Below are 14175 nucleotides of genomic sequence, written 5' to 3'. Positions count from 1 at the left end.
TGTTTTTTTTTTTTTTGTAAGATGGCACCACAATACACATCAACGTACAAAATTATTGGAGAGAAAAGGCACAGCTAGACTAGTAGATATTTACTAAAAACAAAGACATCTAGTCTAGGGGCACTAAGCTAAAATGTGTTAATACTCGAGGGTGATGAGATGCTGTAGCACAGGGTTGGGTATCTTAAGCCATATCTGTTGCCGCACACCTACTCCTATCACTCTGACAGCTATTGATAGGAGTTATAGTATGAACAACAGTGGATGTCCATAGATTTCCCAAACCGACTGTACTAGGAACTATTTTGGTCTAGATTACTAGAGATTACTAGAGAAAGGAGTGAAGAGAAAGGAGAAAGTAGAATGGATTTTGTTAAACTGAGGGCCCCACTCACAAAAACTGCCATTTATTAAACGTTTAAAAGGTCCCTTGGGATTATCAGTTTTAAAATTGAATTTCACATAAATGTTTCAAAGTGCAAACTTTCTCCACGCAAAAAACCTAAGTACAGAGAAACAATGCAGAGCTTTCTGCAATGTACTCAGAGCGTTCGTTAATTTTAGATATGTCATTTATTCACCTACACATTCAGGGGAAGAGATGACATTTCCTTTGTTAATCTGTATGAAAATACTGTCAAGGCAAGCAATCTTAAAGTGCATGACATATCACATTAAAAGTGTAGAGTACATTATTAATGGGATATCGATTTATTAGCACTGGATATCCCAATCAAAAATTGCTTCATGTGTAATGTTTCAAGTTTCATATCTTCCATCCCCATATCTATGAAATAAGAATCCACATCTGGGATTTAAATAAATAGCTATAACAGTATCTATGTAACGGTGAAGGGAAGTGGGATTGGATTAAGTCAACGTGTAAATGCTTATATATATATATATATATATATATATATATATATTTATTATGTAAAAAATATACTGATACTGGCACTATAAACTGGTTAGAGTGTGTTACTTGTTCTGCATTAATATGGATCTAATGTAAATGTCTTATAATAATAATGGCAATTTTGGTAAACTGGGACCAAACATGAGAAAAGAACAAAAAGCTCTAGAACTAATAGCTCTATTGTAAAGGAGGATTATTCACAGAACAATTATAAACTGACCATACACTGTGTAGTAATTTATTTCCTGATCGGGAGGAGTGGTTGGAAATTCTATGAAAGAAATAGTTGAAGGTAAAACTGGTGAAGTCATAAAATTAAAATCTGGAAATAAAAGAATAGGTAAAAAGAAAAAACGAAAAAAAGAGAAGCTGGAGAAAAATAATGTTTCAGCTAAATGGGAACGCTTCTTACCATTTAATGCCACAAAAGAATCTGGAAAAAAAAAAGAAATAGAAATTTTTACTTCCACTTTTTTTTCGCACTGCTTGCATTTCATGAAATACAACACCTTCCCCACGGTCCATCTACTTTGGCTGTGATTTTTACCACATCAAAATCAACACTTAATAGATCGGTGCCTTCTCCCTCCTTTTTGCAAACATTGAAATTCCTTTTCATCTCACAAAGCTAGAATTCTTTTAGACCTCTACTTCTCAGTGTCTTTGCTATTATTGTTGTAGGTACTGTTGACTTTGGGAATTTTTTAAAAAAAGGCTTATTTCACCCAAACTAAATATAGGGCTGACTCTTTGCTTACTTTGGCAGTCTCCAAGTCCGTCTGTGTTGCCATGCTCAACGTCCTGCTCAAACGGTACTCTGCGGAGGGGAAAAAGAAACACAGGATTAGGAGCTGAACAGACTTCATGCAGCTGGTGTGAAAGACATCAAAGACGAATGAATAGAGTTTTGATGGCAAAGTCAGGAAGCAAGAGTGCAAAGCTAAAAAAAAAAACAAAACTAAAATGAAATGGCAATGACCTAGAACATCAACAGAGAAAAAATAATAAGACAAAATAATATTAGTGATTTTTATGTGTTGAATTCTCTTACAATCAATCCCATTGTATAACATACTTTGCAAAAGTTACAAAGAATAATGTATGATTCATGATGTATCAAAAGTGTTCATTAAAGCTCTGTGGATTTTAGTGAATAAAGTTTGACTGATGTTACATGAGCAATTGTTCCCGGGTTCTTGAATAGCGCTAAAAATATATTGTCGCTTATCGTCGCGGTTCTTGATAACAAGGATGCATGTATATGTTGTATATGCAACTGAAATAGAAAGATATTTTCTTCCAGTGCAGTGAAGGTTTAAAAGGAGATGAGCACAAATGTATCCCCGCCATTACTAGACCAGTTATCTACTTCTTAGTGCTGACTCTTTGTTTATTCTTCTCTGCAGTGCTTTGCCCACCCTGGGGGAAATGAAGGGTTAACAGTTTAGTGGCAAACTACCACATGCGCAACCCAAATAGCCCATTGTGCAAGTTGTTATGTCTCTATAGCGGGCCGGCTGCTGTCAGCTGTGACGTGGAATGCTACACAGATGTATGGATGGTATTTTTGGAAACATTGCCATAAGCTAGTCAGATGTCTGCACTCCGTCCAGCAACATGTGCTTGAGATGTAGCAGCAGAAAACAAGATAATGAATAAATAGGGGGGCTGGCTGCTTTTTGCACGTGTTACCAGTAAACAAAGTGAATGCATAATTGTGGAAGCCTGAAGTTTATGGTTTTTGGAAGTGAAATCAGGCTGAAAATGGTGATTGGTGCATGGACGTCATGGAATTTTTATTAGTTCATGATGCAACAGCTACTGCTATGACTGCGTCTAGTTACAGTCTGTAAAAGGGTTATTTTTAGAGACACGAGAATCATTTTACCAAATTCCCACACGACTTATGCGTAGTTTGCATGTAGCTAATTCTTTCAAAATGTTGTGGCCATAGATGGGGTCTATGGGGCTATATCAAAAATGAAATAGTACTAATTTAAGACTGCCACCCTTTCCGACTAAGACAATACAGAGCTATAGATGTAACAGATATATTTTATCTATTTTTCATGTTGGTCGGCAATAATCCAAGGCAGGGCTTTAGCTAGAACTATGCTATGCCCAACCATCTCAGATATGAGTACTGGATCCCAGTGAACTATAAAAGATAAAACACTCAATATTATTCTTTAAAGCTGTAAGAACAGGCACACTAGAAGGGTGGATTTTTCTTCCCACCACACGTATTGTTCTAGAAAGCCTCTTTTTTCCCCATTTTGCCATACACCAACAGAACCAATGAGACGGTTGTTATAAATAACTAATTGGTACCCCTGCCTGTCCTCATTAAGGCTTATTGTGATGGAAACAAGTCACTGCATAAAGGCTGTTTTGATGAATTCTCTAGGATCTTAATTTCCATAATTAGAATGTTCCAGAATAGACAGCCCTTCTAGCCAAAGGCAACTTAATACTTAGTCCGCTCCTTTAAAATTCCGAGCAAATTCCTATAATGCACACTGGAAACATTGGCTCATTGTACTTAGCTGACTGTACATTATTCATTTTATTATTTGATTATAATTACCACTAAATCAGAGCAGTCAGAGCTCCAAGACAAAGTCAACTGTTTATCCAATTAAAAAACATTCACTGACATAATCTGTGCCATAGTTATTTCAGTTGATTTCTGTCGACTTACTTAGTACCAGGTGACAGCTGTGAACATGTTCCCCCTTCTCGTAACCAAACACAGTACGGGTCTCTGGAAGCAATACAAGTCCTAAACACAAAGGAGAGAGAATGTAAAATGAGGATTTCATCTCAATTAACCAGTTTCCTGAAATAATTGCCAGACATGCAGTGGAATTCTAGAAGCACATAGGGGAATGTGCTAGAATGTTACACTACAGAAAAGAAGAATATATAAACACTCTAGAGAAATTAGCTTAAACCTCTGCCGGCAAACTAGGTGGCCTTTTTATACTGGCTCTGTGCTTTTAGGATTGCTAAACGTAACCATTAAAACTACGTATAACCTTCTGATTGCCAATCGGTGTAATTGTTTTCCATATATATTAAAATCTTGTCTCGGAGTAGCAGGGCCACAATTTACTACAATTTGCTACCTGAACCATCATCAATCAGTGGCGGTAATAACATGAGGTGGGATAATCATGCTAGATACTTCCCTCTAATGTTTTATTGCATATGGTATTTTGTAACAGTATTGGACCTGAGCAAGTTAACTGCCTTGAGGGTGCAAATAATGTTTTGCCTCAGTGGAACGGCATCTTTAACTGCTCTAAAGCCAGTCTAGCAAAGTGAATGTTTGCACTGGGGATTTAATGTTACCCTAGGGCTACAAAAAAGAATTGTGATCTAATGGGGGTCAGGTATGTCCCCAAGACCATAATGGCTCTTTCGACAATTGGTGAAATATAGGGAAAAGAGGAAGAATCTGTAATGACACGAGGGTTACAGACACTTATTTACTAATAATCAATGGACTGCGGGGGAGTATTACGACATGGCAGTTTCGACAGGCTGACAGTATACGTTAGATCGCAAAATTCAAATGTAAACGTACTTTTTACACTTTGCATGTCGTTCACATCTCGCAAGCGGGACCCAGATAACACACGTGGAGAAAGCCACGTACAGAGAGTTGCTTTGTTTGTCTAGCTGCATCCCAATTATCCGCTTGTCATCTGCTCCATCATAGCTGCACCTAAAATAAAACAACAAGAGTCCCCAATATTACCTTTACTCAGAAGGAGCTGGAGAATAAATGTACACAAACTGCTTATGGCCAATAACAAAAAAAAGGTAACGTCAAAGGAAATGGTAGTTTATAAAATAATGAAACAATGTTTTCCTCTTGTATACTTGGACGCCATGTGATCTGCTTGTGAAACTATCAATGTTTGGCGATTCCAAAAAAAGTTTCCTACACCAGAAATGTAATTTTTGGTGGATTTTCCAGATTCCAACAAAGTTCTAGAGTTGCTAGAAATGTTGCTGGCTAAAGACAAACAGGATGAATAGTTGAAAGCTCTCGAGCGATTAGAATTGCATCTATTTACCATGTAAAATGTAGCGCTTTTGCCAAGCTGTACAGATATTCATCAGTCATGCCAATAGGTTTTGGTGTGCCAGCCACCCATGGGCTTTGCATATTTATGATCATTGGGCTAATGAACTGTTTGTAAGCTTTAGGCCCAAAATTGGGGAAAACACAATGTCAGTATACAAGGTGGGAAAAGATTTGGAAAGTTTATAGGATGACATTTCTGAAATGTCAGGTAATCTGAGACTGAATTCTGTGCATGTGAAAAACAACTCCGAAGTGGAGAACAACAGAAAGAAAGTGGATTTCAATAATTCCGCATGTTGGGGGGAAAAGAAACACAATGATCGTACTTTTCAGGATTGTAAACGTTCATCTCCTCCAAAAACAGGCTATCACTTAAGAAACCACTGTATCCTGTCCTTGCGAGGAACTTCAGAATGATCCCTCTCTCCGATCCAAGGAAAACCACGGTGTGATTCTGGTATGGACCAGCAGCCGTGTCAACTGCTATTTTGGTTAGACGATACCTAAAATAGGAGAACACTTTTTATTAGCTCATTACATTGTAATCAGTTGTCTCTTATTAACATTCAGGTTTCTTTTTCTCATTAATACAATAAGAAGAGATACGATCTATGCTGCTCTAACCTAAAAATGCCAGCTCTCGTATGAATTACTGTCACTCTTCATTGTTTGCTACAAGAGCGCACCGATCATTAGGCCACAAGTAGAGCAATTCAACCATCCTAAATCTTTAACCTATTCAGCGCAAGAAAGGGTGCCGCATATTACCCTTTATATTTATTATAAAAATCTATCACTGAATTTCTAGACTCAGCTACGTATAACTGTTGGTGCTTAGGCATATTGCGTTTACTGGGTTACATGGCAATTGTTTTGGTGCCAAGTGGTAATTAAAAGGCATGGCACGTGTGCAAAAATATGGGATAATGATCAATATGTCAACGAGACCTATAAATGTTTTTTTTCTGCCAAATCTCAGGAGATATGGCTAATAACGAAGGACCTCTTGATCTCTATCTTCACTGACATCTGGTTTTAGTGCAGCTTAAATGACATTTCATATCTTGAAAGCAGCCATGGGACACTCATGGCATCTGCCCCAAGCTCTCATCCGTTCATGTTGGAGAGGTGCCAAAGATAGCAGAGATGTTTGCAGGCCATCAAAGTACCAGAAATGTTCCCTAAGAGCAGAGAGTGCACACACAACCTGCCTTCTGGCAGATCAAAGGGGATAGAAGGTGCTTACCTAACCATGGTCCGGAGAAATAGTGGTCTGTTTACTATAGACGGCACAGCCTCATCCATGAGGGGATGTGTTTTAATGAAGTTAAGTGTATCATCTGGAAGGTCATTGGAAGCAGCATATTTTTCTACTGAGGCAGAGCCAGCACAGCAGCCTGGCCTAAAAGACAAAGGGGACAAAAAAGAAATAAAATTATAATATATCTATATACATATATATATATATATATATATATATATATATATATATATATATATATATATATATATATATATATATATATTCTGGTAATGTTGCTCAAATTACTGCAGCCATGGAGCTACTTTTGGATTCAGGTAACAATATTCAAGTGCCTTCATGCTGCTCTGTGCCGTCCACACAAAGCATTTTATATTACAAAATAGGTTATGAAAATTAACCTTCTGTTAAGAATAATAAGAGTGCCTACACACAGATTTTTTTTTATTGATACTGACTTTTTTTTGTCCGCAAGCCAGAACCTCATCTACATGTAATTTGAGAAAGATTTACTTTCACTGAAAGGGTGGTAGACAAGTGAAATAGCCCTCCAACAGAAATGGTAACTGTTAATCCATTGAGGGAATTAAACATGCATGATGCATAAGGATCAAATATACGGTAGTTAAAGGTTTTAACAGATTGGGCAAGTGATTCTTATCTGCTGTTACATTCTAGGTTCCTCTGTGCCTTTTTTTTGTTTTGTTTTTTAGAGATTGTAAAAGTGTTTTTTGTTTTTTTTTCTTATTTCCAAATTGTTTTTATATACATGCGGCTTATTGCCAGCTGTACAGTCTGCATATGCGTCCCCAAGATACAATGTACAAATTCACACAGTGAGGTATTTGCCATATGCGACATTCATAATGGTCCTTTACCTTGGCTTAGGTACCCTTTCATCAGGAACCGGTGTCCACGTTGAGTCTGGAGACTTCTGTTCCTTGAATCTCCCAGTAAACACGCTGGCAATGTCGGCCATATCATAAGCGCACACAGCGGAGCCTGGGATGCTGAAATGTGACATTTCCCAGAATTACTCATTACACAGCTATGCATACAATTTGTAACTGAAACACACTCTGTATACAAGTCTTCCTGCCACAGAATACTTAGCTATGAACTCTTTAACCTTTGTCTATTGATAACCGGGGACAGTCCCATGCAAATATAACAACAGTCAAGTTCCCGTTAGCAGGATTCCCCCCTCAACAAATTCTATAAGAGCTTAATTATAGTGAACTTAAAGAAAGAATAACCCTGAGAAACCATCTCTGCTTCGGGGCTTGCACAGTGGGTAATGGTGGTCTTTTATTAAGAAGTGTTGTCCTGTAGAAGCTATCAACACATTTCAAATGTTAATTCACAATAACCCAACTGTGATGCAAAACCTATGGAAGACTTTGAATGAATACTGTTTAATGCTAATGCCCCCAATTAAGCCCGAAGCAGTGCTACATTGTCCGAAATTTGTGATTCTGATGTTATTTGGTGTGGTGGGAAGGGGGATATGCTAAAGTTTGTTTTATTCCGCTGTTTTAGTAACAAACAATTCAAGTAAATACAGCCATCAGGACATAATGGATGATGACATGTAGCAACAATGACAATGTACACTGACAGAACAAATTAGTCAAGTTGGCTTCTTACAGAATCAACAATGTGTCAGGAGGGTCATAAGGCTTAAAGTAGAAAGCTGCATAATGCTACACGACTAATTAAATATGTCGTTTCACGATATTTCTTGAACTTCTACATTTTGGTAATAATGGTTTTAGTATTGAAAGTTGATCTCAGCAATAAAGTTATCCCAAATTTTTTTTTTAAGACTTTTTTTACTGATCCTTCAAACAAAATTAGCTTTTGGGTGTCCTTATTTCTTGGTTTCTGGATTGCTTGTTCATTCATAAAGGAACCAGTTGTAGAAAGATCATGGGAATCTCTAGGTTAAATTTTTATGACACAAAAGAAATAGAGTAAAAAAAAAAAAAAAAAAAAAAAAAATTCTCCCCAGGAGATCTTAAGTAGACAAATCATTGATAAATTCCAGGGACCAGTTGAGAGTCCACGGAATAACTCCGCTGTTCTTATTGATTTATTTCCCATCTAATCTCAGCATTACTAGAAAACATTCCACGTATTTCAGCAATAATATCAGTACGTTAACATTACTATTACTGCTAACGTTAACATTACTATTACTGCTGTTTAGTAACCGGCAAAAAGAAAGCGCCTTAGGTGTGCAGAATAGCGCTAACCACAGTAATATTTGCTTAAGGGCTCTGTACTTTATTCAGAGCCATCATCTGTATTATTACAGCTGGCTCCAAATGGGGACATTATATAGAGGTTCAGGATTTTATCGAGTGGGCTTTCATTATGGTTTGGAAGCCAATTTTATGGGTATCCATTTCATTTTGGTTGTGAAAGTTATCAACGGTCATGATTTCTTAGCGTCAGCGAAGTGTTTAAAAAATAAAAAGACCCGTAATGGAAGACGTTTAAAGATGCATTGGTCAAAAGAGAGAAAAAAGGTGAAACCCAATGGGCATAATACCTACGTTAAAATAGGAAGAGTCTGCATGACGTACCTGTTGTATGGTGTTGAGAATGTGGCTAGCACAACATCGCGGCCATTAATGTGAATCACATCTGTAACAGCTTGCAGTATGTTGAAGTAAAAATGTGAATCCCCAGGAACCGAGCAATTCAGTCGGGCTTTAAGGAATGACGTCCACTGTTTCTCAAGCACCCTCTGGGAGCCCCCCATATCATTCTTACAGACCTGTGCCACCCTCGGAAACACCACCTATGGAGCAAGACAATATGTCAGTTTGGGCTCCAGAAAATGGCAGGATGTTGAAACAGACACAATGGGTGCAAAATCCCATAAAAAAATGTCACCAAAGGGAAATTCAGTGTTGAAACCATGTGTTACGGGAGATAAGAATGTGCCATTTCAAGCAATACAATAAATCCCTTGGAAGATCAGATGTCTGCAATATATAAATTAATTTCTGGTAAGACTGCTTAGCTTTTCATTTCCACAGACAAATGCACGTTTTGCATTTCCAGCACAGATTACTTAGAGAATGGGATAGGTTTTCTAACTTTAACCCTGCCTTGCCCAAGGGCTGAACAAATCGTACACTCCTTAATCAATTACCAAAAATGATGCAAGGATAAAAATGACATCATCTTGCCATTTTAACCAATAAATGTGGCACCACGCTATTTGGCTTGTCTGCAATTAAAGCCTATGCAGAATTAACCCTAGATCTTTTGAATTTGAGACCTTGCTAGATATGACATAAGGACAGTCGGCGGTAACCTGTTCTGTCTGTTCTGTAGAAAATGTGCATTACAAAAATGTTTGCAAACTGGCAGTAAAAAAAAAACAACTAAAAAAACAAACAAAAAAACAGCGTGATCAGAATTTCCATTTCAGGCTCTAGAATTCCTCCTTGGGTTTCATAAGATTCATTCTCAAGAGAGGCACACACTGGATCGTTCTCCCACTGGGGCTTGTTGTATACTGGTACCATACAAAATTCCTTATGTCTAACTAACTGGAAAAGTAAAACGCGTGCGTTGAACCGACATCTCTACAACTTGCGATTTTCTGTATATACCCGAAAGGGTTTTAGAAGAGGAACACGCCATAACAAATAAAACAAGCAAGAAGCCACAGAAGACGTATTTGGGGTGGCAACCGTGCGCTTAAAAATAAAAAAACCATATAAATATGTTTTATAGTCGTCTGCCCGCGAACACAGAGCTTTTGTTTCACAAGTCCTAATTCTCTATATGTATAAATAGGGTTGAACAGCTCTTTAACCTTCCAGTGACAGGGGGGCTGTGACGCTTGGAGGGTATATGAGGGAGGTGGGAGCTGGAGGGGCGGAAAGAGAATTCCGCTCATTTCTTAAATTACAACCTACATTCGTACATACTGGTTTGTCTGGCAATGTATGATAAATGCTAATGGCTTCGGCATTAGAATGTTGAGACTTTAAGACCTTTATTTGCACACGTATTAATAACTATCATTTGCGATTCTTTTTACTGCCCCTGCATTGACGTTCCTGCAGCTAAATCTCCTTTATAGAATGATAGGATCTATTTATACATTTTGAGGACTGTGGGAAGTCACTTGTACATTTTTCAAATGCTCAAACACAATAACATTTATTCCATAGTCCAACCGCTTGTCTTTTTTTTTTTTTTATTTAATTGTATGTGTTATATACTCAGTGACCATGCTAAAACTAACACAGCAGCAGGGATCACCGGCAGGTCAGTACCACTGGGCTGGCTGTCACGGTCATTGTATTTAACAGGTGGATGAAAGAAGTATCTTGAGAGCTCCTGGCTTCATGGCACTACTCTACAATTAAAGCTGGAAATTTGCCGAAATGGTGTGTTGATATCAGTAAGACGGATATTTAGAAATAAAATAATAAGAATTGTCTGGAAATAAAATTTGTCTGCTGTCTTCTATGGTAGTATATTTGCAAAAATATGTATTTATTGATAACGTATTATTACTATTATTGATTTAAATACTAAATCTGCATTATGTGACGTCAGTACCCTGCCTTGTATTAGGAAACTAATAGAGTTCAATACGTCTATGTATAAGAATATATGTATAGAAATAAAGAAGATATTGTTAATCAGGTCTCTTGTACATCCCAGGAGCCCTTGAATAGTATACCTGTGGGGTATTCCACAAGATAACAACTGTTACTACCTAAGAAATGACTCATCTGGGAAAGTGACCTCTTAACACCTCTGGCCCTTCTTGTACTCTCTTAATTTAATACATGGCATCCTAAAGGGACATATTACGCATTGCTCATACACTCTCATTAGCGGTTCCAGATCCCTTGTAGTGTTGCAGATATGTTTTTTTTATGTTCCTGTGTTTTCCATATTTTATTAAAGGGGAACTGTCATTTACAAAGGCTACCTAAATCAACAACAGCCGCTTAACCAAATGACAGAGATAACTTAATGGGGAGGAATAATCATTAGATCCTGGGAACAGGAAATGAAGATAAGTGGCTCTGTTGTATATATAAAAGATGGGTTTCATTTATATACATAAGACTTATTGGAAGTTGAAAAAAGAATTGCAGTTGTATATTTAACATGTAGAAGATAAAATAGAACACGTCATATATACACCTTTAAAATGTATATAAAAGGCTCTTCGCCAGCAAACCCAATCTTTTTAGCCCTAAAGTGATTAAAGGACTGGTATCTTTTCTCCGCAATATATCACATAAGGGCACAGTGCTTGAAACGCACTGCAATGAAGTTTCGGATCTCCAATGCAATCTTCCCAAAAGGTAGCCTTGTCAGGGTGATTAATGAGTCTCATTGCAAGGTCATTCATTGAGAAGATGCCTTAAGAGCAATTGAACAGGTAATTTTATGTTCATTTCCAGCCTTACCTTCCCCATGCTGTTATATTCGACTGCAATTTCCCGATAGAAAAAGTAGATAAGGTCCCCGTAATCCACGGCATGTACAAAGTATGGCTCTGAAAACACAAGATGTACGGGGTAAAGAATCAATATTATATTTTCTTTATTACGTCTACCATTCTTTTTTTGTATTCTACTCGGTGGCCGCTAGATATTCTGCTTGTAAAGAATAATCCTATACATGAAACAGCACAGATTTTATTTTCTTAATAAAAGCAAAGTAAAAAAATCCAATCCCACATAGCATTCTAAATGTAATACTTTGTTGAAGTCTGTAGCTTTACTTATTATTTAAATGTATATTTCCATTGCATGGAGGTGATAAGTCATTCTGGCATACTGGTACTCAATGCTCACCTCTGCCTTATGTCACACATAAAAGAAGTTTAACGTTGTGTGTTCCTTGTTAGAATATGGAGCAAATACACTTTGCGTAACTAGATTGCTCAGGCAGAGACAAGGGCAACCGACCTTGGATTCACTTAGAAACCCAATCAGTATATGTGGCTAAGTGGCAAGTCATTATAGCATTGATGCTTTGAGCTAATTATACGTGTCTGCTTTATGTCACTGCAAGCCAGTGCATGCCCTGCGCGTCCCACGTTAGATATATCCAGGCTACGAGCTGGGAAAAAATACCTGGATGTGGCTAAGCCAAGAAAACTAATGAAGATTCCATACAACGCACAAATACAAAACTCCTTCTCATCCCTATAGCTCTACGCATAAGTGATACGATGTTACCCACAGAAATCTAGTAACACAGAAAATGGGAAACTAACAGTAACAATATCAATAAAATATATAAAAATAATAATACTAATAATATATATTTTTGAAATGTTAACTCTAGCTCCACTTGATGAGATCCCTTGCTCAATTGAACATCTGTATGCATATAAATATGCTTGCCTTTGATAATTATCAAATTATAAATTAAAGTAAAGGGAAGGAGGAGGCCATTATGTATACAATCTCCTGTCTTTGCTCATCTGTGTATGGTATTGGTTGAGCATCTTTGGAGTTGTAGTTCAACAAAAGCTGCATGATACCCAGGCCTGTGAATCTTTACTCGCTGGCACTAATATTTGTTGCGCTTTTTACCCAAACGCGTTTAAAAGTAAGTACATATATTACAGTGACAAATAAATAGTGTCCGTCAAAAACAGATCATATTTTTCCTTATAAAAAAGGAATGTTTCAGAAAAATTGGCAAAACACAATTACTTGAGTGGGCTTGAAGAGGAAATTGTCATATTACTGTAAATTTTTCAAAATTGCAACAAAATATAGCCGAAACGATAAAAAATAATGTTTATAGAAGTTAAGCGAAGGCTACTTTAAACGTAACATGTACTTTTCTAGTACAGGGAACACACTGTTCAAATACATGACTGCTTATGCAATTATACCCACATAACTTTTTGATTTTACGATCAAATGGAAATTTTAAGGTTCTTAAAATGGACACTGGAATGGAGAGCCACAAATTAAGAATTATATGACCTGGACTTTATGGGGCCCTTATGAGGAAAGCACATAAAGAACCCAACCAAACCAAAATCGCTTTTAAAGATGACTAAATGAATTAAACAGAAGAATACACACAGCCCAGAAGTCATTAAGCCATATGTATAAAAAAGAATTCTGCAAACTGGGAAATAAGAAGCAACAACCTTCAATTGGTTGCCATGGTGACTGCAGCCTATATAGAGATTTCCCCCTTGACCTGCTCTTTGTACGCGCAGCTCTTCCTGTCATGACGCAAAGCCCACATATCGGCTAAAACTATAACTTCACTACATTTTGTTCTCACCTTTCAACCATTTGGAGTCATATTTCACTGTCCGCAAGGTCGGACTATCCCCCAAACTCCGATAAATGACAGCATCGATTGCAAGGAAGTCTGTCACGGTGGCAGAATAGAGTTTCCCATCTAGTGAAAAATTGGTAAATTGCAGAGAAAAAAAAAATAAACCATTTGCGTAAACTTAACGTTACATTAATTTACAATTTTGCGTGGTAACCCATTTGCAAAATCCGAACGCCTCCGGTGAAAATGTATTTTATGCAGAAGGAAGTATAATGGGCCTCCATGCAAGGTACGCCACGCAACGGTTTGTGTGCTGGGAACCCAGCTCGCAAGCATGAGACGCTTACATTAAGCTAATGGACTAAATCCTCATATTAGCAGGGCTGTAATTTGTGTTCCACGACGCATGGCTGCACACGGAGTTCTACATTACGTTTGCCCATTTATGCAAGATTATAAGGTAGACATAATTGGGAAAACAAGTAGCTCCCTCGGGAATTAATGAGACCATGTTTCCTATGGATTTGAGCCTCATGGCTGATTGTTTCCAGAACAATCAGAGTTGAGGAAGATCGCGGTTTAACTTGGTAGAGATTGGAA

General features: G+C 37.4%; 1 protein-coding gene across 4 annotated transcripts in view; it reads right to left on the bottom strand.

Annotated features, from left to right (window-relative positions):
• The window catches only part of SEMA6A (semaphorin 6A), a 102611-nt gene that overhangs the window by 35289 nt on the left and 53147 nt on the right, over positions 1–14175 (bottom strand). For 2 of the 4 annotated variants that reach the window (XM_053474186.1, XM_053474162.1), the window contains exons 8-18: positions 13579–13698; positions 11730–11818; positions 8862–9079; positions 7152–7283; positions 6259–6414; positions 5339–5515; positions 4506–4646; positions 3618–3698; positions 1675–1733; positions 1329–1349; positions 1137–1187 (exon numbers count right to left, since the gene is read on the bottom strand). In XM_053474186.1, the coding sequence (XP_053330161.1) occupies positions 1137–1187; positions 1329–1349; positions 1675–1733; positions 3618–3698; positions 4506–4646; positions 5339–5515; positions 6259–6414; positions 7152–7283; positions 8862–9079; positions 11730–11818; positions 13579–13698 (1245 nt within the window). The remainder of the gene's footprint in view (positions 1–1136; positions 1188–1328; positions 1350–1674; positions 1734–3617; positions 3699–4505; positions 4647–5338; positions 5516–6258; positions 6415–7151; positions 7284–8861; positions 9080–11729; positions 11819–13578; positions 13699–14175) is intronic. The other 2 variants (XM_053474170.1, XM_053474178.1) reach the window with 1 other exon arrangement.

Source organism: Spea bombifrons, chromosome 1 (assembly GCF_027358695.1).
Source record: "Spea bombifrons isolate aSpeBom1 chromosome 1, aSpeBom1.2.pri, whole genome shotgun sequence".
NCBI lineage: Eukaryota > Metazoa > Chordata > Amphibia > Anura > Pelobatidae > Spea > Spea bombifrons.
This window is presented reverse-complemented; position numbering and strand designations above follow the sequence as displayed.